Source organism: Cervus canadensis, chromosome 14, assembly GCF_019320065.1.
Source record: "Cervus canadensis isolate Bull #8, Minnesota chromosome 14, ASM1932006v1, whole genome shotgun sequence".
Lineage (NCBI taxonomy): Eukaryota > Metazoa > Chordata > Mammalia > Artiodactyla > Cervidae > Cervus > Cervus canadensis.
This window is the reverse complement of record NC_057399.1, coordinates 47,717,044-47,743,112: the sequence shown is the minus strand read 5'-3', so window position 1 is coordinate 47,743,112 and position 26,069 is coordinate 47,717,044. Positions and strand designations below refer to the sequence as shown.

Here is a 26,069-nt window from a genome sequence, read left to right as displayed (position 1 = left end):
CTGGGAAGACCCAGAGGAATCGGGTGGAGAGGGAGGTGGGAGGGGGGATCGGGATGGGGAATACGTGTAAATCTATGGCTGATTCATATCAATGTATGACAAAACCCACTGAAATGTTGTGAAGTAATTAGCCTCCAACTAATGGAAAAAAAAAAAAAAGAAACACACTTTATCCCACCTTTACCATCAAATTGTGTTCCAAAAGGAACATATAACTTTCCTTAAAGAGATGGACTTTTTCCATACCATTCTTAAAAAGGAACACAAGCACAGGCACTAAGTAAAGAATATAATAAAAACACCATACCTCCTTGGTTATGAAATCCTTCCCTTCACAGGAAATACATTTTAGACACTCTACCCAACAGAAAAAATTACAGATGCCTATGCTAAATATATGGTTCATTAAAAGGGGGAGGAAGGACTTTATTAATAATGTCTGACATCTTTATTATACTCCAAGAACTGTACAGATAGAAAAAATGACTCTGTCTTCACATCCCAGCATGTTGATCAGTACTATATATAGCAAGGACCCAGTATTTTTTTTTTGCTTATTAAATGACTGAATAAAAATAGGATTAAATTCCAAGAAGTTAGAAAGAGATTAATGCCTATTATATAGGCACATTTATTCTGAATTAATTAATTTTTCCACCTTAAAAGATTGATATTAGAACCAAGGGCCATGCATCTTGGAATAGGGTGCAAGAGTTAATGAAAATGTTAAAAAATTAGCAAATCCATCGATAACAAAAACAGCAGATTAGCATCCTATGTAGATTCTCATTCAAAGTGCTTTCATTAAAGAAAATATTTGCATCATTAAATATACATCAACTCAGAGGAAGGAGGGGAAAAAATTGGAAGAATAAAGATAGCAAGGAAAAAAGAAGCCTGTACTTTAAAACTGATAAAAATCATCCATAAAGAAAGAATAATCTTCGATTCCAATGTCAAGCTTTTCCCTCATTACTGTTCCATTATTTTCTTGCTTTACCTGAGAGGAATCGGCTTGGGCTAATTCTGTAGTGACCTTCAGTATCTGGTGAAGATTTCGTCCCTTATCTTCAACAAGGAGGTAAGCCAGCAGAAGAAAAACATGAGCAGGGATCACTGTGGTTATAGGGAGCAACGACTCCACGGAAGCCAGCCAGTTACTTGCCGCAGACTCTTCTCTCATTACTTCAAGGATCCTCCAGGCTGTAAATATTGAACCATACATGCTGGTTATGGGGAACACAAGCTTGTAGGAGAGCTGAAAAATAAACACAAAAAAAGTATGAATAAATGAGATAAATCTGTCAGAAATACATTTCTGACATTCATTTATTCTTTATATTTCGAGAAATAGAAGAAATCGATCCTTCCAACAAAATGAATACAAAATTTTCAATTCCTGACCCAAACCTCTCTGCACATATCTGAGCTAATAGGATTACACAAAAAGAAAAGAGTTGCCAGATGGAAACCCTAGAACAGTTTTATTAAAATTTTTCCTCATGTTTACCATTCACTCCCTGTTGGGGCTTCCCAGGTGGCGCTAGTGGTAAAGAACATGCCTGCCAATGTAGGAAATGCAACAGACACAGGTTCAATCCCTGGGTTGGGAAGACCCCCTGGAGTAGGAAATGACAACCCATTCCAGTGTTCTTGCCTGGAAAATTCCATGGGCAGAAGAGCCTGGTGGGCTACAATCCATGGGGCTGCAAAGACTTGGACACAACTGAGTGACTGAGCGAGGCAGAGGGAAAAAAAGCGGGGGGTGGTCAATATACAAAATCCAGAGGCAACAGAGTTTGGAAAAAGCCATTACTAGGTAAAAGATATTTACCAGTTAGAACGAAGATAGAAACAACAACAACAACACTGTATTTGCCCAGCCCCAAACCCCAATAAGAGGCAACTTGGGGCAGATGGCAGATTTGAACTGAGGACAGTTCATTTTTGTAATAGTATGTTGATAGGAACAGAGTTGGTTCAGCTGGAGTCTGGAAATTCATTAATAATTTGTGGATAACTCCGGCAAGAAGCAGCAGCCTGACAGCTCTAAATTGAAATGATACCCAAAGAAGACATTATGCTCAAGTCAATCTGAGCAATGGCTCCTCATGGAAGTCAAGTGGTACAGTCAGGGTCAGAGACTGGATAGAATTCTGCCAGTGTGAGTGGTGTGCCCAAACAGCCCAGAAGAAGCCACAGACACTAAAGAGGAATTAGATATTGCCTGCTCAAAAAATAATTCATTTAGAGTGTGATGAGACAAATTAGAAATCTCTAGAGTATCACTGTCCTGTTAATAGAGACTCACTTACATGGAAAAGGGTAACAACTGAAAGGATGAGAAGTAAAAGTTAAGCCTTATAAAACTTTTTAATAACAGCTTTATTGAGATATATTTCACATATCATTAAATCCAGGCTTTTAAAGTTAATAACTCAGAGGATTTTAGTAATTCATAAAGTTGTATAACCATCATCACCAGCTAATTTTAGAACATTTTTCTTCACCCCAAAAGGAAACTCCATGCCCATTAAAGTGTTAGTCACTCAGTCGGGTCTGACTCTTTGTGACCCCATGGACTGTGGCCACCAGGCTCCTCTGTCCATGGGATTCTCCGGTCAAGAACACTGGAGTGAGTTGCCATTTCCTTCTCCAGTGTCCATTAAAAGTCCTTCTTTATTCCCTCTGATCCCCAAGCCCTGGCAACCATTAATCCTTTATTTTGGTTACTTTATATAATAGGAACCACACAATATGTGGTCTTTAGTAACTAGCTTCTTTTATTTCACATAAAATAAAACTTTTTCAAGGTTCATCCATGTTATGGCTGACTGGTATCTATCAGTGCTTCGTTTCTTTTCATTATCAAATAATATCCCACTATATGGATATATATTTTGTTTATCCATTCATCAATTAATGGACATTGGGTTTTTTTTTTTTCCAGTTTTTGGCTATGACAAATAATGTTGCTATGAATATTACTGTAAAAGTTTTTGTGAGGACATAGATGTTCAGTTATTTCAAGTATATGCTTAAGAATGAAGATAACTTTTATTTGAAAATAAATGCCACTATAAAAGCATATGAGGAAGCTTTATCTTTTCTGCTATGGAAAGATCTCACACAGGAAAATACAAGATACATACAGTGTGCCTGAAATGCTGAAATTATTTTAAAGGGAAGCATAGGGACTATATATTTGTATTTGCATAAATATGTACAAACACACACACACATTTGGAGTGTGATAAGACAAATCAGAAAGCTCTAGAGTATAACTATACTGCTATTAGAGACTCACATGGACTTGCACACACACACACAAAAGTATTTAGACAAACAGAAGAAATTAATAACTACTCATCTTCATCTTCTTCATTTTGAGAGTGTGGAAATTGGACAACCAGAATCAAAGGTGAGAAAGAGACTGCTCATTGAATACCATTTATGATTCTTGAACCATTTTAATGTATTAAAAATACTTTATTTATTATAGTCTTGTCTCACTAAGAATTTTTCCCCCAAGAAAATGAAATTCATTAAAGACTAGAGTCAAGTTCTTTAGTCTAATGACAAACAGCATTGGACTTCAGATTTAAAAGACCAAGACTTTAGCATAGCCATGACAGTTATTAGACAGTTATTAAAAATTGTTACACAATTTCTCTGAGCTTTACTTTCCTCATCTATAAAATGGAAGTGATGCCTATCTCCCTGCCAAAATTATTGAGGTTGATAAAGAAATAGTATCTTCAAAGCACCTAGCACAGTGCCTAAAGTTGCAAAACAAAGGAAAACATTATCCTTGTCATCTTCAGGAGAGAAAAATAAAATTGCTGGATATGATTATAAAAGAAAATAACTGGAAATCACCATGAACCGTAAATTGACTAGACAGCAGTAATATTACAGAGTAAACATATTAAAACCAAAAAGTAATCATACTGTGCTTAAAGTATTAGTCCAGGTTTAGGCTCTGTTTTTCGTCTGTTCATCTAAGGTTAGAGTCACAGGAAAAAGGCACAGTGTTGACTAAGAGATCACAGAGTGGTCTCTCTGTCCCACTGAGTGACCGCTGCCACAGGCACGATCCCAGGGCAAAGGTGCCACCAAGGGTTTTCTCTCAGCACCAGCCACCAAACCCTGGCCCCGTGGGGTGCAGGTAGGCCCTGAGTTTCAGAGGAGAAAGTAGGTGTTTAAAGATAAAAGATTGGCTTATGTTAAAGGAAGTATATCTCAATAAAAAAGAGAAGAAACAATAGAAAAGTAACATTTAAGTGAATATGAAATGGTTGCACAACATCTTCTACATATGTAAAACAGTTGCAAATCTTTACTTTTTAAAAAACTTTAATAAAAAGGTTCAGGTACACTAAATACTAACAACATCTGCTCATACCTCTTTGTCTAAAGAGGACTGAAAAAGAAATTGTGAATGCAGGTGAACAATATGGATTTTCATTAACTTAAAAGAATAACAATTATCTATAATGTGGACTAAAACAGGCTTAACAAAAGTGAGGCCAGGATTTGATCAGGAGAGGGAGTGTGGAACAAACCTAGAGACACCTAAAAGTAGCACAGGTCTGTACAACAAGGGATTTAATTACTCACCAGACCAGAAACAGAAGACTGGAATAGATAAAGCCTTAAGAGTGTCCTTCTGTTCTATACATCTATGAAGAATCTAATCAAGAGTTAAAAGGCTTGGTAGCGGTTAATTACCACCGAAAGACAAAACACCGTTCTCTGTATCCATGTTATTAAGAAGACAATGATAGAAGCACAAGATCTAATTCCTATTAACTTCCAATCAAAAGCTTTTAAGAAACCAGTTTACTTCAATTTACTATTGATCTACTGTTTTCCTGTAAATCTGAAATACTGTTACTAACTCCCAAGTTCAGGACAAAGATGATAAATTATTGTTAATAAAATCAAAGTGGCAGCAATAGAGTATAGGCAAATCTAAACTCTATTTGTCAAACAGACAAAACCTGAATCTCAGTCCTACATCTACTACCTGTGTAATGAGGGGGAAGTTAATTAACCTCCATAATTTCTATTTCTTCACTTACAAAATGAGTACTGTTAAGATTATCACCAAGGAAATGCAAATCAAAACCACAATGAAATAGCTCTTCATAACCACTCCTGTGTTAGTTGCTCAGTCATGTCTGACTCTTTGCGACCCCGCGGACTCCCTGTCAGGCTTATCACCCCATTAGGCTGCTCTGTCCATGGAATTCACCAGGCAAGAATATTAGAGTGGGTTGCCATTCCCTTCTCCAGGGGATCTTCCTGACCCAGGGATCAAACCTGGGTCTCCTGCATTGCAGGAAGATTCTTTACCATCTAAGCCACCAAGGAAGCCCTTCACAACCACCAGTATGGTTGTAATACAATGACCGGCAGTAACAAGTATTGGCAAGCATATAGAGAAACTGGCACCTTCACACACTGCTAATGGGAATGTAAAATGATACAGTCCCTTTGGAAAAGTCTCACGGCTCCTCAAATGATCAAATACATGGTTACCATATGATCTAGCAATTTTACTCCTAGGTTATCTACCCAAGAAAAAATGAAAATCTATGTCCACACAAAAACTTGTACAGGAGTATTCACAACAGCATTATTCACAATAACCAGAATTTTCTTAAAAAAATTAAAACACAAATGTTCAATAGATGAATGAAAAAATAAAATGAGGTAGCTTCATACAATGGAATATTATTTGGGGGTAGGTTTCTTTTTTGGAGTAATAAAAGTATTCTAAAATTGACTGTGGTATTGTATTCAGAACTCTGCAAACATACAAGAAGCCACTGAGTTGTTAACTTTAAATGAGTAAAATGTATGTATGTGAATTTTATCTCAATAAATTTATTTTAAAAAATAATCAGACTCCCACTGCATGACCCTTGGCAAGTTATCTTCTCTATATTTCAGTTAACTCTTGGATAAAATTAGACCAATAATAATACCTACTTCAAAGAGTTTGGGATAAAATCAAATGACTTAATACATGGCAAAGCACTTAGAATGGAGCCTGAACATAAGACAGGCTTAATAAATAACTCATGAAGCAGGGCTTTGTTGCCCATTTGGCCAGGGCTCGGAGAGCTTCAACCATTAGTCCAAGGCCACACATGTGGAAATGGCAAAACAAAACTATTTCAAAGTTATTGTGAGAAAAGAGTTGATCCACATAACTTCTTAAATAGAGCATGTGCTCAATAAATCTTAACTTTAGCTATAAATAGGACAACAACAATACATTATAAATTTTGATTTTTTAAGAGACAAATACTCAAAATACTTTCTGCTTACTATACACTACTTCAAAGTGACAATGAATGAAACCTACTTAGTACTGCTTTATTGAAAGGTAATAAAACTCACAGTGCTTTAAGTTTGAACAAAGTACTTTACCCAAAAATACCAATTAATAAATGTATGACAGATCCTACCTCAGTCATACTTTCTCTAAATCTTTCTGTTGACTAAAATAGTTCTCCAAAGATGAATCTTGCCCTAATATATAACTGCAGGAATTTGACTCTTAAGTCTCTTTCTTGCTTTATTTCACTCATCCCTGGCTGCCAGGGGCATGCAAGAGACTCCAGCAGATGGCTTCCTATGGGCCAGCTCTGGCCTGTGGCACCCCACACACCAGCTAGCAGGTCATAGCTACAATCTTCCCACCAAGCTGTGATCTCAGCCTTGAGTGGGGAGATCCATTTGGTTCATTCTTTGGGTGTCCCCTGCCTCAGTCTCAAAAGTAGAAGCTGCTCTTGATATTTATTATGGCAATATTCCTTAGAGCCTCATTACTGCTTTCAGTAATTAAACACCTTTTACTAGTTAATAATTTCTGTATAAAGTTTCTCTTTATTTAAATTATCAGTGTGGTTTCTCTCTCCTAACTAGACCCTGACTCAATCCCTGGTGCTTTCTTCTCCTTACCACCCCCCTGCCCATTTTCTGGGGTAGGGGCAGCAAAATTTGAAGGACTTTAGAGTTGCGACTAGTATTTGATGTTTTTTCACCTAAGAGAACACAAACAGGAGGTTTTAAATATCACCTGTCATTGTCTAACACAAAGGATCCTGTTTTTCTTACACCACAAATAAACAAAAGTTTATTAGATTATGCTAATCTTTTAAAGAGATGAATGGCTGCTTTGACATTTTACTTTTTAATTCTCAGAAACTGAGAGAAGTTAAAATGTGTTTTGTTTCATTGTTATCAACACTTCAGAAACAGGTAGGGAATTCCCTGGCAATCCAATGGTTAGGATTCTACTTTCACAGCTCAGGGTACGGGTCAATCCCTGGTGAGGGAGCTAAGATTCCACATGCCACAAAACATAGCCAAAAAACAAAGAAAAAAAAAAAAAAAGAAATGGACAGGAAACAGAACTGCATGGTACAGTAATATTTACCCTTGGATTTATTTATCAGAAGAATTATACTTCTGAAGAAACGCTTTAGTTCTAAGCCAAATACTCAAGTTAGAATCACCAATTTAAAAGCAAATAATAAAAATATAAACTAAAAATCTGTGATTCTAAACAGTCTTTTTGTAATAAATCAAGAGGGTAAAATGATCTGTATTTGTATCAGAAGCATACATTCCTCACTGAACAGAAATTTCTTGACTATCTACTACGTAGTAAACAATAGGTCAGGTGTGGAGGATGCAAAGACAAATAAATAAGCTAGGGTGTTATCTATTTCTTTGAATATGTGGAAAATATTCAGTTTCACCACCGCTAAAGTGTTTTTAATTCTCCTATCTTTGATCAGCTGAAAAAGATAATGCAGAAACACCTAGGGTGGAAAAAACATCAAAAGTTCAACAATTGTTGCAATTTAAATATTAATGTGCTTAAAAAATAAAGGCAAAGTGTGAAAAAGGCTAAGATTCCTTCCCTCAGTGAGCTCACGCCACAGCTGGAGGTACAAATATGTGCCCCTTAAATTAAGACACACAACACAACCCACTAATGCTGAAAGTGTTTGGATGCAAAGGAGAGAGAGTAATAAATTCTGACTCAGGGAGGCTGAAAACACTTGGCTGGGTCTTGAAGAATGAGTAGTTCAGGCAAAGGAGACAAAAGAGCATTATGTGCTAAAGCAAAGATTCAGGAAGAGAACTGGGAGTTTGGGGCAGGTTAAATTTATAGGTATGTTTGGAATATAGGGTCTGGACAGGTGTAGGAGAAAAGCCAACGGTAAACTGTGGCTTAAATTTTTCAAAAGGGAGATCATATATCCACTGAAAGCCTCAATACAGCAGCACACTACCATCAGGAGGATATTTACACCCTAATAGTATTCCTTCCTCCTCCCTCTTCACCAGCTGCTAAAGAGAAAATCCACCATGCAGCGCTGATGAATAAGATTCACACACACCTGAGCAAATAGTAAGCTGAGTACTTACACATTAGATTTAGGGTGATCCTCAGTAAATATCACTCTTGATTTAAAGGAACATAGTACCCTGTCCGCCCCCCCCCCCCTTCAGAATCCAATTTGTGTTCTACATGGGCAAACTAAAAGGGGAAGTGAAAGGCTATTAGAAATTTGGGGTCACAGTTTGTCATCCTATCAGAGCAGATGTTAAGAACTCTCTTCTTTTAATGCAAATCAATTACCTATTTCAAGTTTTATGGTTTAGTCAAACAATTAGAATTGAGGCGGCTGCCGCATACATTCAATATGCCTGCAGGCTAGTTTCTGCTGCATGATCAAATAGGGAACATAACCAAGAATCCCCAACAATGCCTGGATTTCTGCTGCTAGAATATTTAACAATACTTTATTAGTGGTATCTCTACTTTTGCAAACAAAACAACTAAGGCACTTGCTTGCACTTATGTAATGTCTTTGGTCTCTGGAAACTTAAGATGTTTCACCAGTTTTACAGTCTTTAATCCTGTATAGTTGGGAAGTACTATCACCTTTTACTGGGCTTCGCAGGTGGTGCTAGTGGAAAGAACCTGCATGCCAACGCAGATAGACATAAAAGATGGGGGGTTTGATTCCTGGGTCAGGAAGATCCCCTGGAGGAGGGCATGGCAACCCAGTCCAGTATTATTCCCTGGAGAATCCCATGGACTGAGGAGCCTGGCAAGCTACAGTTCATAAGGTTGCACAGAGCTGGACACGACTGAAGTGACTTAGCACGCACGCGCCACATTTTACTAAAGGTAAAACCCAAGCACCTAAAGAGAAAAAAATATGATGAATGTAGGCCTAGAATTCAGCTACTAACAAGATATTACTCATATTTCTCCATTATTCTAACAGGACCAGTGAGACTGACAAAGCCAAATGGGGTAAGCCCAGTAGGCATGGATAGGAATGGAGTGTGACAGTCGGGCTGAAGAGAGTAGGAACACACACAAGGGACATCAAGAGCCATATGCCGGGGAATATGGCATAAGGTGCCATATTCAAAAGTCAAGTCTTAGTTCTTACAGATCCCAGAACTTCCAGGCAATTCCAATTCCCCACCACAGATTGTTGCAGGTCTAATTTTGTTGCACTATTTAATAGTACAAAGAGGGGGAAAAAAGGCTCCATGCTCAGATGTGTTGCAGAAGTACTAGGTTAGTTAACTAGAACTAGTTCCTTTCCTGCAGGATTCCTCAGGACCTTTCACCACTAATGGACACTGGAAACTCAGCAAGCAAAAAAGATTACACAGATTTCCAACACTTATTTCACAGCAGGACTACCCTCCCCGTCATAGTCCAGAAGAATACGCTAAGAATACACTACACCAGTGCCTGACAGAGTGGTAAAATTCAATGACAGGATTTAAACCCAAACACATGTATCATCAGGAGGTGAGATTTCCGGCAGTGACTTAAATCCCACATAAATGATTAAACTTCATGTTAAGAGAAACAAGGATGAAGTCATTACCTTTTGGTGCTCGTCTCTGTAGCACTCCTGCTGTACCATTTCTAAAAGGTTTAGAGCCAACTGCTGCCTAGAAGGACCTTCTTCATCCATGGATATACAGTCTTCCAAAGCAGTAGAAGACAGTATCTGCAGAACTGGCATCACTAGCAGCAACGAGGACTTTGGGATCTTCTGACTCTCAGCAGAAGAAAGGAGCTTCAGAGCTGGTGATCCAAATAACAATTCAGAGTTTTCAAAATTAATACCACAGTCAAACAAAATGCTTTTTTGTTTAAGAGAAATACGCAAAAAGCTTTCTTGCCCTTTTACAATTGGGTCATACACACAATTAAGATGATAAACCTTATCCTTTAAGAAGTAAAAAGAACATAAAAATTAACTCAGCAAAAATAGGCTGTTAATGTACAGAACTTTTTAGTTTTTACTTGAGGAAATTCATATCACAGGCCAAAAAGTAAAATCAACTCTTTTTTTTTTTAAGGTCAATATGAATTTCTTTAAAATTCAACTCAACTTTTGCCCTTATACCCTGTCAGATCCTCTACCCTCAACAAACTGAGCCAAGAGACCAGAGTTCCTGATCTATGGATAACAAAACCAACACGTGCACTTCTCTTTCAAACCCAGCTGAGACTTGTATCAAGAGATGCAAAAGTAAAAAAGGTGAAGCAGGGGATGACCTTCAGCAGTAATTACTAAGAAGCAAATCAGCAAATTCTCAAAGTCCATAACCCATGGAATACAACCCATTTTTACAAAAGACTTTTTTTAACATGGAAACACACACATACAATAACTTACTTATATGTGTAGACTCCCCTAGACTATAAACAGGATGAATTAAAGAATAAACTTTTTTCAGTTATTGAATGAATGCTGATTTACTGAAAGAGGTTATTTGTAAGTTTCAGAGTGAGATTATTAATCAACTTAACTTCCCCACTACACCAAAAAAAAAAAAAAATACAATGAACTTTAAATCATGTCAATGAATTGCTAGTATTGTATTTTAAATCACCTGGAAGTCAAACCTGAGTGTGGCATGAAAAACAAACACTTGTTACTCCAACACTACGAATTTACTTTTTTTGCCTAAATATTAGTCTTAATCCATAATTGTCAGTTATTACAGTAATCTAATGTATTTAACAAAATATGAAATTCATATAATACAAATATTTCTATATTCTGTACTATGGATCTTGCAGGCATTTTTATAAATTGCTATTTACAATCATAGCCAGTGTTAGTAATTAAGAAGCATAACATTGTATTATGCACGCTCAGTCGCTTCAGTCCTGTCTCTCTGCAATCACATGAACTGTGGCCTGCCAGGCTCCTCTGTTCAAGGGATTCTCCACGCAAGAACACTGGAGTGGGTTCCCATGCCCTCCTCCAGGGGATATTCCCGATCTAGGGATTGAACCTGCATCTTCTGCGTCTCCTGCATTGCAGGTGGATTCTTTACCACTGAGCCACTAAAGAAGCCCCAACATTGTATTAGTGCTGTGTATTTTTAAAACTTGAAATAATCAATATTCTCCCCGTTATCTTATTGCTTTGAGCATTCTTTCCCAATATACTAAACAATAGGCTTTTGTTTATATTTCAACATGATATACTAACTCAATAGTTTTCAGGATGGTTTATTCACTCTATCGAAGGTAACTTCAAATCAGAGACACTGGTTTACAAAAGAAAAACTTGGCTCTTCTCCAATAAAATATTGGAGTGTTTGATCCTGTATTATCCTATCACACATGAGCTATAATGAAGGACTGGAGCCTCAGAATTAGGAATGCAGATTCTCTAGGGCATCAAAATTTTTTTTCTGGTCCAAAAACAAAACCCATGTATACAAAATATCCAGAAGAGACAAATTTAGAGACAGAATGCACTTTAGTGTTTTTCTGGGACTGAGGGTGGGAATGAGGATTAACTGTAAATGGGTATAAGAAATTTGGGGGAGAGGGATTGATGCAAAATGTTCTAAACTAGACTCCACAACCTGGCGGCACAACCCTGTAAATTTACTTTTTTAAAACTTATTTATTTATGGCTGTGCTGGTTCTTCGTTGCTGTGTGGGCTTGTCTCTGGTTGCGGTGAGCGAGGGCTACTCTCTAGACGCAGTACATGGACTTCTCATTGACGTGGCTTCTCCTGTTGTGGAGCACGGGCTCTAGTCTTGAGAGCTTCAATAGTCGCAGCACACAGGCTCATTAGCTAAGGCCCCGAGAGCTTGCAGGCTTCAGCGGTTGTAGCACATGGGGTCACATTACTTGTGGGGCAAGGCTTATTTTCTCCATCGCATATGGAATCTTCCTGGACCAGGGGTCGAACCGGTGTCCCCTGCATTTGCAGGCGGATTCTTTTCCAATGTACCACCAGGGAAGTCCCATAAATTTGCTTTTAAAAGCATGTTATTGTACATATAAAAATGGTGAGCTGTAAGGTAAGTAAATTTGCCTTAAGAAAGCTGCTTTTTAAAAATAATAAAACTATGATTGTCTTAAGTAACAGAATTGGAAGATTATACCTAAAGGAGGATGCCATGGAAACTCTTTAAGGAGGGGAGGCAAAAACAGTTTAGTAAGAGACTAGAGAAGAAGGTACAAAGAGAACAGGGCCAATAAGCAAAAGCAGGGTAGGAATCAAAGCCCTTAAGAGAGCCAAGGGTCCCTTTCGTGTGCTAAAGCTATTTCTAAGACTGTAAATGAAAGAGCAATTCATCCTCAAAATCATGGATTAAAATGCCCAGAAGGAGTTACACAATCAGTATTTACCTCAAGCACATTTTAAAAATGAAAAGTGGGAATGAATCAACGAATCATGGCATCATAACATATACATCACAAATTAGATACCATCCTACATTACTGCATGTATTATATTGGACCAAGTAAAGCAAGGCAATATTAATGTAAAAGCCACAATTTACATTTGTTTGTTGATCTGCAAACTTGATTCTTTCCCACATTATTCTTTTTTTAAAAATTAATTTATTTATTTTAATTGGAGGCTAATTACTTTACAATATTGTAGTGGTTTTTGCCATATATTGACATGAATCTGCCATGGGTGTACAAGTGTCCCCCATCCTGATCCCCCCTCCCATCCCAGCCCTCAGGGTCATCCCAGTGCACCAGCTTTGAGTGCCCTGTTTCATGCATCAAACTTGGACTGGTCATCTATTTCACATATGGTAATATACATGTTACAATGGTTTTCTCTCAAATCATCCCACCCTCACCTTCTCCCACAGAGTCCAAAAGACTGTTCCTTACATCTGTGTCTCTTTTGCTGTCTCACATATAGGGCTATCGTTACCATCTTTCTAAATTCCATATATATGCGTTAATCTACTGTATTGGTGTTTTTCTTTCTGACTTACTTCACTCTGTACAATAGGCTTCAGTTTCATCCACCTCATTAGAACTGATTCAAATGCATTCTTTTTAACTGCTGAGTAATATTCCATTGTGTATATGTACCACAACTTTCTTATCCATTCTGTCTGCCAGTGGACACCTAGATTACTTCCATGTCCAAGCTATTGTTAACAGTACTGTGATGAACACTGGGGTGCACGTGTCTCTTTCAATTCTGGTTTCCTTAGTGTGTATGCCCAGCAGTGGGATTGCTGGGTCATATGGCAGTTCTATTTCCAGTTTTTTAAGGAATCTCCACACTGTTCTCCATAGTGGCTGTACTAGTTTGCATTCCCACCAACAGTGTAAGAGAGTTCCCTTTTCTCTGCACCCTCTCCAGCATTTATTGTTTGTAGACTTTTTGATAGCAGCCGTTCTGACTGGCATGAGATGGTACCTCATTGTCCCACATTATTCTTAAACAGAACATTTTTTTTGCCTCCCTTTAGCTCCATTCCTTACTTTTTTTTAAGTCAATACTGGACAGTCAAGAGAATGTTATCTTCATTTGTTCTAGGTAGGTTAACAAAATAATCATAAATTAAGCCTTGTTCAATGTGGCGCCAGTTTTGAATAGTAAAGGTGTATAGAGTTTTAAAAGTAAATTCAAATGCTAAACACCTATTCTGCTTCAAGGGCTTTATGCTATTGATTCTGTTTGCTGTACAACTGTGAATGAGCTGTCACACCCTTCAGAATATTTACCAATGTCACTGCTATATAATTGAGAACATAATGTCCTAACAAACAGCTGAGATATTTGGTAAATTATGGTATATGGAATCTTGCACAAAACACCTTGATAAGAAAAAGAAAGCTCTATTTGATAATGACTAAACAGACAAATTCCAGAATGGACATTCAAAATATATAGGACTTTACAGCACAGTACAATATGTAGTTCAAGTGACACCTGCCAATACTCATGTTAATTCATGTTACTCTTGTGAGCGTATTTTTATTTACCTAGACTTAAGATTGGCTTCTGTTGACTTGCTGGAGTCTGTAGAAGTAGTAAAGCTATTCCAATTATGACTGGTTCAACAGGAAAATCCTAAAGGAAAAAAAGAAAAGCAAAGAGCTGAAGAAGTTTCCAAGACCCATTGATTTATAATATGTATCTAGGAAAAGTATATTTAACATGAAATATTATAAACCTATTGTACAAAATTACTTACAGCAAGCCTGCTCTATTTAAGGAAGAATTGTTGAATGCCACAGCAGTCACACGTAAATTCAAAATGTTATCATATCTGGCCAAAGAGCAGTAAGTTATAAACCATACTAATTCAGAGGAAAAACCTGCAGTCTTCAAAACAGTCAATCTTTGCAAATCAATAAAAACTACCTGAAATACTTAAGAATCTTTCATTTCTGGAAAGTAGCTGAATTGTCTACTTAGGTAATACAGACATTGTTCATCTATACAACTTACATAATAAATTACAGTTAACAAATTTTGATAAATCATGTTATTATAATAAAACAAACATCAGTACCAGAAAAGCAGAGATTTATTTTTAAATTACAGTAACTTATTAAGTATATGTAAATATAGTAAAGCAATAACCATAGAAATTTAAGGTCATTAATTTCACCAAGTATATAAATGAAATTAAAAAAAAGATAAAAAGGACATGTATTAAACTCTAATAAGGAAAATGCAGGTGGCATAAGATGTCATTTGAGGTTTCTATATAAAGAAAACAATAATGTATTATGGAACTAAAGAAGGTCCAACACACTCTGCTAAAATTACTTCATTCTGAAATTTACAGAAGTGTCTACAATTCTGTAACAAATTCTGTAGAATTCTACAATTCTACAAGCAGAAATTTCCCATGAATCATGAGTGTAGGCAAAAAATTAAAAAACGAAATGTGAGATAGAGCTGTGTGTTAAAGAAACACTAGAGAGAAATCAACTTAGTCTGACACAACCAGAGTTATAATCCTGGAGATACCATCAACTCTGGCACAAATTAATAAATGTGTATCTACATCTTCAGGCTTCTCTGGTGGCTCAGTGGTAAAAAGAGCCCTCCTGCCAATAGGAAGAAACCCACCGGAAAGCCTTTAACACACAGGCTATCATTGGAAAGGCCACCAAGTAGCTTCTCATGAGACTGGCCTGTTGAGAACAGATGGTGGAAGAGAAAGAGCTGGAGATCAAGACACCCAAAATAAGGATAAGTAACGGCAGAGGATGAGACTAGATGACTTTAAATTCTGTTCATGATTCTGAGAGGTCACAAATTTTTTGTGTGATTAGAGGGCTTCCTTGGTGACTCAGACGGTTAAAGAATCTGCCTGCAATGCAGAGGACCCAGGTTCTGTCTCTGAGTTGGAAAGATCCCCTGAAGAAGGGAATGGCTACCCATTCTAGTATTCTTGCCTGGAGAATCCCATGGACAGAGGAGCTTGGTGGGGTCCATGGGGTCTCAAAGATTCAGACATGACTGAGTGACTAACACTTCCCTTCCACTGATTTAATGAACACCTGAGAACGGTACCATTTAATGAGGTCTTTCAATAAAAGCCTGTGTTGGATATCTCATGAACACCTTCAAACACTACAGCTATAGACTCATACTGCCTGCCCCGGGCCACTGAGAGATCCAGAAGTACAGGGAAGTTAAAGCCCCATAGGCCATGACTTGACAAGTTGTTAAGAGAAGTCCAGGGAAAAATGCTTCGGCCTTCATTCTGGATCCTTCTGGCAGGTTCTGAAACATCTTCCATAACACTTCTTAGCATATTCCATGAGATGAGCAACCGGCTCCTTAGAGTGGTGGCCAACTTGATAACACTTGTGCTGCCTCTCCCACCCTTAGTATTTCACTCTTCCTGTCTCTCTCCCATTTGCTTCCTGAGATCACAGCCACAGGTGGCCTCCTGATGATAAGCCTTTGCCTTTGTGGAAACCCAGGTTTTGTTTTTGCCTTTAGGGAAATTCAGGGTCTACTTGTGGGGGAATCAAGGCTAATTCAAGAGCCTAACTGGAGAAAAGAAGTAAAGAAACCTTTATATTGGACCACAGATATCACTGGAGTCTTAATGACGACAAACACCTGGAGTCCTTTCGCCTCAATCAAATGAAAGATAGCACTGGGCATCACCTGTGTCCCAGGCAGGAAGTACATGTGCTGGGCTCGGGGATGCTACTGTGAACGAGAGAGCATGAAAAAGTTTTTATACTGTTGTTGGATTTTTTTTTTCTTATTGTTGTTTTGTTTGTTTAGTGAAAAACAAGGAATGAGAAAGGCTACAGCAAAGCTAAGAATCTGTAGCAGACACAGCAATGACAGCCCAGCTCACAATCCCCCAGTGTCACAGCTCCGCAACCTTCCCTGCCCTCCGCTCAGAGTTGACTGATCCAAGCTGGGCCAATCAGACCATTCTCCCTAGGAATCTGAGAACTGAAACCGAGACACACAGTGAAGAAAAGAAGCGGGGACTGAGTCATCTGATGGTAATGTGTCTCCAGCCTTACCAAAGCTGGGATGTACAGCACTCTCCACTTTGAAAGCTCCCTAGTCTCCCCACAAACAATATTTTCTGTTAAGAGTACGTATGCTTAGGGCTCTGTGCTTCTAATGTAGGGGGCATGGGCTCAATCACTGGTCAGGGAACTAAGGTCACACAAGTCGCGTGGTATAGCCAAAAAAAAAAGAGAGAGAGAGAAAAGAATATATATATTTTGCTTGAAATGGAAAGCACCTTAGGTTATGATCATTCAAATAGGCTAAAAATAGTTCAGCTAAGACCAAATACATTGAAACTAATGTAGCCTAAGAAATACATCCATTTTTAGTGGATTTTTGAATGAAATAAATCCAATATAAGAACAGAAAAGGAATAAAGAGGAAAAGACAAGTTAATATAATATTTGAATTGAACATTTAGCTAAATTTCCTGGGGGACAGGAAATTTCACAACATAAGTATTTTAACAGTTCTACATATTTTTAATTCCTTCTAAAATTTTTTAAATATTGGGCAGATGGAAGACACAGCATAAATAAGGCCTTCTCCCACAGACACTATTTCATCATTCTCAATGAAAGTATTCTGTCATTCTACATTAAAATCAAAAATATTTTTAAAATTCGACTCAAGTCAAAAATAGGACAATCTGAATTTTAATACAGATATTATCTATAAGAAGTTGAAATGCGTAAAATATGTTTAAATCTATCAGTTCAGAATACTTTCAGAAATTAGTAAGTAGAGAAAGAGTCAAGCATGTATTCTAACTTTTCTGTATAAACTGGATAACCAAATACTAAGTGGAACCAACTACATCTTTTAAGAGAAGTATTCCAGCTAACAAATGAAGAAGAACAGAATTAGATCATTACTTCTTTAATTCCTAGTGAATTAATAGAACTAGGTACTGAGCATCAACAACAACCAACATCATAAAAAGAAGAACGACACATATTATGTGCTTCTTGATGAAAGAACACACCATGCCCTGTAGTCTTGGAAACAAAAAAATAAAACAAAAATCTAAATCTGATCAGGTCTCTATAGCTAACAACCTATGAACAGAGAAACATGTCAAAGTGCACCAAGAGATTGCAATCAGCAGATTTCAAGATTTACAAAACTCTATAGCTCACATAAGCCAGATTGTTCTTTTTTTTAAAATAGGTAAACAATGTACAGACACACATGGAGGTGATAAATCTATAAACAAATGTAAAGAAGGTATCACTACAGAAGTCAGGATAGTCAGGGGAGAAAGGAGGTTGTGATTAGGACTGGGCTCCTGGAAAACTTCTCGGGTTGCCAGAAAAGTTCTATTTCTTTATTTTTGATGCTTACAAGGTTGTTTACCTTATATGCAAAAATATATATATATAATAATAATAAAATTATTTAAGAGTGCTAGTTTAAAAGGTAGATGTTTGGACCCATCCAGCCCAACTAATTCAATATCTTTAGGGGTAGGACCTAGGCATTTACAGTTTAAATAAAATCTGCCTAGTGATTTTGATGCACTCTAGTCTGAACAATTTGATTGGAATATAAACTTCACAGATCTTGTCTTTTTCACCTAATTGCCATAGCAAAATATTTGCCAAAAAAAACTCCTACTACTCACATGAACCTACACAAACACAAAGGAACATTATGGGTTTACCTGTTAAGTACATTACATATATGGTTAAGACAGGCAATTCCAAGTAATTTAACTATATAATATTATCCATATAGAATTTTCTATATATTATTTATCTACAAATACTATTTATTCATGACTTCCCTGGTGGCTCAGACGGTAAAGTGTCTGCCTACAATGCCGAAGACCCAGGTTCAATCCCTGGATCAGGAAGATATCCTGGAGAAGGAAATGGCAACCCACTCCACTATCCTTGCCTGGAAAATCCCATGGACAGAGGAGCCTGGTAAGCTACAGTCCAGGGGTCACAAAGAGTCAGATACGACTGAACGATTTCACTTTCACTATTTATTCACATTTTATATATATTTTATTAGTATAATATATATCAATATATTATCTATTATACCTATTATCTAATAGGTATAACTATATAAAATTGATATAAACATCTGAAAAAATATGATTATTTTATTATATTAACTACATAATTTGTAACATCTAAGTATGTGCTCAGGTGTGTCCAATTCTTTGCGACCCCATAGGCTATAGCCCACCTAGCTCCTCTGCCAATGGAATTTTCCAGGCAAGAATACTGGAGTGGGGTGCCATTTCTTACTCCAGGAGATCTTCCCAACCCAGGGATCAAACCCATGCCTCTTATATCTCCTGCATTGGCAGGTGGATTCTTTACCACTAGTGCCACTTGGGATATGGTAATAATGTACAGTAACATTTAATATGCTTAACAACGTATATTACCATATATTAAATGTTACTATATATTATTACTATATATTACTGTATCTAATAGATAATATATATTATAATTTAGTTACCATTAATATATAACACAAACATATCATTATATAATATATATATAAAACCTAGCATCTGCTTCCCTGGTGGCTCAGACAGCAAAGAATCTGTCTGCAATGCAAGAGACTCAGATTCAACCCCTGGGTCAGGAAGATCCCCTGGAGAAGAGAATGGCTACCCACTCCAGCATTCTTGCCTGGAGAATTTCATGGACAGAGGAGCCTGGCAAGCTATAATCCATGGGGTTGCAAAGAGTCAGACATGACTGAGCATCTAACACACACAACACACACACATATAAGACCCAGCATCGGTGAAATCATGCTAATCACAAAACTGACAAATTGACAAAAGACTGACTTGAGTTTTCCCTGGCTCCCACCTCCCACCAAAATCTACACTCATGTTCTCTGTTTCCTCATTTACCATTCATTCCTTTATTCCAATTTGGTTCTTATTGCCATCACTCTGCTGAAACTGATTCTTCTGTGAAGAATACATCTCTACAGGCTGAAGCCTAAGAATACTTTCCAGCCCTTACTTTGAATCCTCTCCCCAGAACCCTGTTGACCAACCCCCTTCTAGAAAAACTCCTTCCGTTGATTTTCATGTCTGAGACAGATGACACAAGAAGGAGTATCTCAAAAGGGAGGATGATCATCTATCTCTTCTGCTTATGATACAATCCTCCTAGCTGTACTTTTTCAGACTCCTCTGTATCTATACACTCCAAATATTCACAGCTTCTAGAATTCCATTCCAAACCCTGTCATGCACTCCATGGTTAAAACTCTAACTCCAAAGTTGATGTTTACAAATCTATACCTTTAGCCTAAGCTTCCATCCTAAATTCTAAAACCAGATATCCATCTATGATACCTACATACCTCAAACCAAGCATATCTAAAACTAAATCTATCATCTTCCCTCCAACATCAGCTACCATTTCTAAAGTGAATGCCACCATCCAGTTGCCCAAAATAGAAAGTTGAGACTCCACCAAGGACTTCTCCTTGACCGTGTACTCAACCACAAGGCCCTACTGATTTCATGTTCTATATTTCTCTTTTCCTATCTTTATTTCCCTAATTAGCCCCTCGCCATGGACTGAGGACCCCCTTCCAAAATATATACAATGGAGCCCTTACTGCCAATTGACTGTATTTGGAGTCAGGAAGTAATTAGTAATAGTTAAATGAGGACATAAGAAAGAAAGAAAGTGAAGTCACTCAGTCATATTCGACTCTTTGCGACCCCATGGACTGTAGCCTACCAGGTTCCTCTGTCCATGGGATTTTCTAGGCAGGAATACTGGAGTGGGTTGCCACTTCCTTCTCCAGGAGATCTTCCCGATCCAGGGATTGAACCTGGGTCTTCCGCATTGTAGGCAGACACTTTTTCATCTGAGCCACTAGGGAAGTCCATGAGGTCATAAGGGTGGGGCCTTAATACAAAAGGATTAGTGTCTTGTAAGAAGAAACAATAGAGACCTCATTCTTGTCCTCTCTCCACTGTGTGAGAACACAGTGAGACAGCAGCCTTCTACAAGCCAGCAAGAAAGAGACATTAGGAATCAAATTGGCCAGCCCCCTCAGCTTGGACTTCCTAATCTCCTGAACTGCGAGAATGAACTTCTGTCGCTTAAGGTATCCAATCTGTGATTATTTTCTTATGGCAGCCCTAGCACTCTAAGACATCCATCCTCACTTTCTGCCCTATTCGTGTTCCCTTCCTCCAAACCCTTTTCCACTCTCCCACTAGAATGACCTTACACACACACAAGTAGGTGGGTACCACTTTACTGAAAGTTCTTCAATAGCATGCCACTGCCTAAAAGATAAGACATAAGCTCATTTGTGAGGGAGGGCAGAGCCTTTGTGATAGGCTCAGCCTTCTCTCCTACATCTTAATCCTGAGCAACACTCAACACTTTTTTCTGAATGGGCCATGCCTGTGACTTCCTCACGTTCCTGTGTTTGGGCACACACTGTTCCCGCAGCTGGAATGCCTTCCCAGCTACAGCTTGTACCAAGTTTGCTTAGCAAACTCCTCCAATCTGAACTCAGGCCCTACCTCCCTTAAACTATGCTCCCACTGGACTTTAAATACACCCTCACAAAAACATTTACCTTACTGTACTATTTATTTGCATGTTTCTAAGTCACTTGAGGTCACAGAATGGCCTTTTCATTTATGAACAAATGACTCTTGATAAACACATGGGTTTGAACTGCACAGGTCCACTTGTACATAGATTTTTGTCAACAGACACATACTACAGAGCTACACAATCAGCAGATGGTTGAATCAACAGATGCAGAACTCTAGATATGGAGAGCCGACTGTAAAGTTATACGTGTATTTTCCACCTCTCAGAGAGTTGGCACCCCTAATTCCCATGTTGTTCAAGGGTCAAATGAATTCTTCCCTTGTTTTTCAGTCATTCAGTTGTGTCTGAGTCTTTGCGACCCTATGAACTGTAGCACGCCAGTCTTCCCTGTCCTTCTCTATCTCCAGAGTTTGCTCAAATTTATGTCCAATGAGTCAGTGATGCCATCCAACCATCTTGTCCTCTGTCATCCCCTTCTCTTCCTGCCCTCAGTCTTTCCATGCACCAGGGTCTTTTCCAACAAGTCAGCTCTTCGCATCACATGGCCAAAGTATTGGAGCTTCAGCATCAGTCCTTCCAATAAATATTCAGGATTGATTTCCTCTAGGATTGACTGGTTTGATCTCCTTGCAGTCCAAGGGACTCTCAAGAGTTTTCTCCAACATCAAAAAAAGCATCAATTCTTTGGCACTCAGCCTTCTTTATAGTCCAACTCTCACATCCATAAATGACTACTGTGAAAACCATAGAATTGACTAGACAGACCTCTGTCAGCAAAGTAACCTCTCTGCTTTTTAATATGCTGTCTAGGTTGGTCGTAACTTTTCTTCCAAGGAGCAAGCGTCTTTTAATTTCATGGCTGCAGTCACCATCTGCAGTGATTTTGGAGCCCAAGAAATAAAGTCTCTCACTCTTTCCATTGCTTCCCCCACTATTTCCCATGAAGTGATGGAACTGGATGCCATGATCTTCGTTTTTGAATGTTGAGTTTTAAGTCAGCTTTTTCACTCTCCTCTTTCACTTTTATCAAGAGGCTCTTCAGTTCCTCTTTGCTTTCTGCCATAAGGGTGCTGTCATCTGCATATCTGAGGTTATTGATATTTTTCACGGCAATCTTGATTTCAACTTGTGCTTCATCCAGCCCAGCATTTCTCATGATGTACTCTGCATATAAGTTAAATAAGCAGGGTGACAATATACAACCTTGACGTACTCCTTTCCCAATTTGGAGCCAGTCCATTGTTCCATGTCCAGTTCTAACAGTTGCTTCTTGACCCACATACAGGTTTCTTAGGAGGCAGGTCAGGTGGTCTGGTATTCCCATCTCTTGAAGAATTTTCCACAGTTTGTTGTAATCCACACAGTCAAAAGCTTTAGCGTAGTCAGTGAAGCAAAAGTAGGTATCTTTCTGGAATTCTCTTGCTTTTTCTATGATCCAACAAATGTTGGCTTTTTGATGTCTGGTTCCTCTGCCTTTGCTGAATCTGACCTGTACATCTGGAAGTTGCTGGTTCACAGACTGTTGAAGCCTCACTTAGAGTATTTTGAGCATCACATAGGTTGTGGCATATAAGTGTTGAATATTTGTGTCCTACACAAGTAAATGAAAAAACTATCACTGTGGTAGACCCTTAACTGATGCGCCAAACAGTATGTAATGACTCATTTTTATAATAAATGATAATAGCAGTATTATATTACTGGGCTTCCCTGGTGGCTCAAATGATAAAGAATCTGTCTGCTATGTGGGAGACCCAAGTTCAATCCCTGGTTGGGAAGATCCCCTGGAGAAGGGAATTGCTACCCACTCCAGTTTTCTTGCCTGGAGAATTCTATAGGCAGAGGAGCCCAGCAAACTACAGTCCATGGGGTCACAAAAAGTATGATCTAATAGTATTAGATAAAAAACACCTTTGATATGCAATAAAGTAAAAGAGTATACTCACCTTGCTACTAAAAGATCAATGTAAGTGATAACTGATATTAAAACTTCTTACTATCCTTACCTCCTTCAGAAGTTCAACACTGTGCTCTAAAAGGTGAATTAAAGATGAACATTCCCCAGTTATGTTTAAGCTGACTTCACACACACACAGCAGCTGAAGGGTCAGCTGGGTAAGCTGAATTTTCCAGAAAACAGGATAACGCAAAAGGTTTATGTATACTTCTTCAATAAACAGCATCACTTCTGTTGTCTGTATCAAATCTTTGATCTGAGAAACAATCATTATATGATATTAAAATAATACACAAACCAAAAGATAATTTAACTTATACAAGAAGCTTACCAATAAATTATTTTTTCTCTAAACCTATAAAGACTTAAAAGAGATGAAGAAATTTATGTAACTCAAAGACAGTTAAACCACACAACTCTGCCTTCTCCTATTGTCACTAACCGAAACACAATTTGCTACTGTTTTTGTTACTGCTGGCTGGCAGGAATTCTTCTCATTTATTTTTCTAACTACTCTCAGTGCAGATTTTAAAAGACAAATTACATGACAGTACCACATGTTGAAGTAAATAAATTAAAGTTGATTTTGAATCCTTCAAATGGACTTGCCCTTCTACAATTCCAACATAGTTACCTGCAAGAAAAGAGTTAGCATGTTATTCTAATGCACTGCTAAGCCCTCCATCTGCAAGAAATTTGTTCAGACAACCTTAACTGAGAGCATCATTTCCAAACATGGCAGATGCAGTGAAAGACCATATTCAAATAGTAGAGTGTCTTCTCAACTGGCTAATGTATTAGATAGGAAGGACTTGAATGCTCTTGAAAATCCCAATTCAATTCAAACCCAGCTGTTCTGATCAAAATTCTGGAGTTAGTACTAAGGATATGGTCCTACTCACAGACACACTGGCATTTCCCAGAGATTACAAACAATGAACCATCTGCTTCAATCAGGAGCCTTGTGTCTGTTAAATTCATCAAGAGGAAAGCCTACAGTTGACCAGCTGTACCTTTCACCCAGTCGTTACCACCATAATAACCCAAAAAGACTGTAAGTTATAAACAGAAAAATTAATTTCTAACAATAAAAAAGAAAAAAAAACTATTAAAAGATCAAAGGGGAGGAGACAGCAGATAATACTAAGTTATTAAGAAAAAATGTCAACAGTTCAGTAGCCAAATTATTTTACTCCTTTTCAAACATATAAAGGAGTATATTTGCAAAGGCAAAAGGCCACCAAGAATTGAAAGGGATTTAAAACAAAGTAAAGCCTCATGCTTATTTGACAATATACTACCTTCAGTGCACTTTTTCTATATAAAATTTTCTGTAATAAAAAAAAATTTTTTCAAGACAGTCTCAGTAACTTCACATTAAAGGCTTTCTAATCTTTAGCATTACCAAAATTCTTAACAAGATTACTTTGTAAGTAATGGTTTCTCTTTATGTTGAAATAGACCATGTCCAATGAATAATATGTGAGATGACAAGTCACAATTAAAAAGAACGACTGGGACAAAAGTCAGTAGTGAAGTTTAAGGCAGGTAAAAAGACAATTCCATAAATACAAAATGAAAGAACAATTGAAGTGAGAAAAAAAAGAAATAGGAGTTTCACTGGTCAGCATCTCATTGACCTATGGATCAACAGTGTGATGGCTATTTCTAAGGAAAAACTTTTAATTATACGATTGTTTTGAAATGCTCCGTATGGATCAGACCACATCTACAGTACTACATTCAGCTCTAAAAAGAACATTTTATAATAATACATTCTCAACACCAATCGACTACAGAAATTCCTTGCAAAGAACAGTGAAAAGTCGAAACCATTTCATGTAGAAAAGTAAAGAAATTGATGAAGAAAAGAAAGAAGAGAGGAAGGGAGTAAAGGATTAAAAGGAAGAAAAGGAAGGAAGAAATGTATAAGATAGAATGCAGATAAGCTGTTTAAAAAGCTTATTTTTGTTTTGTTTTGAGAAGAACAGAGACTAACAGGCAATCTTAGGAAAATGCAAGTCAATTAGAAGTATTTGCTAAAAAAAATATATAAAAAAGGGTTGCCTTGCAAAATAGCATGCTTCCTATCACTGAAATATTTAATTAGTCATGGGATGGTTGTCTCTTAAAGAGCATAATAAATACATATAATCAGTGTGGAAATGAATTACATTACCACTAAGATCCCTCCCAGCTCTGTTCTTCATTCCAATAAAGCTGATTTGTTAATAATTAAATGTATTTATGTCACTAGTCCCATTAGTTCCAAATGATGGATCTGGATTTTTCTTCTCACCTACCGTGACTAAATATATTAACAAGCCACAGATTCCCAGGTGGCACTAGTGGTAAAGAACCTGCCTGTCAATTCAGGAAACATAAGAGACACAGGTTCCATCCCCGGGTCAGGAAAATCTTCTGGAGGAAGGTAAAGCAACCCACTCCAGTATTCTTGCCTGGAGAATCCCATAGACAGAGCAGCCTGGCGGGCTATGCTCCATGGGGTCTCAAAGAGTCAGACACGACTAAAGCGACTTAGCATGCATGCACAGATTCCTGAAAATACTTCACAAAACACACTTTTAGACGTATTTAGGCTTGTTAATATAGGTTGATGCCAGTGAAGGCAAACATCTACCAAAGAGCACAGAACAGGGTAATACAAGCATGCTACGGAACAA

The 26,069-nt window shown here is 37.7% G+C and overlaps 1 protein-coding gene across 5 annotated transcripts in view; it reads right to left on the bottom strand.

Moving 5' to 3' along the window:
* The window catches only part of FOCAD (focadhesin), a 288,623-nt gene that overhangs the window by 184,590 nt on the left and 77,964 nt on the right, over positions 1–26,069 (bottom strand). For all 5 annotated transcript variants that reach the window (XM_043487388.1, XM_043487389.1, XM_043487390.1 and 2 more), the window contains 4 exons: positions 23,435–23,641; positions 14,340–14,427; positions 9,945–10,147; positions 1,001–1,258 (listed from right to left, as the gene is read on the bottom strand). In XM_043487388.1, the coding sequence (XP_043343323.1) occupies positions 1,001–1,258; positions 9,945–10,147; positions 14,340–14,427; positions 23,435–23,641 (756 nt within the window). The remainder of the gene's footprint in view (positions 1–1,000; positions 1,259–9,944; positions 10,148–14,339; positions 14,428–23,434; positions 23,642–26,069) is intronic.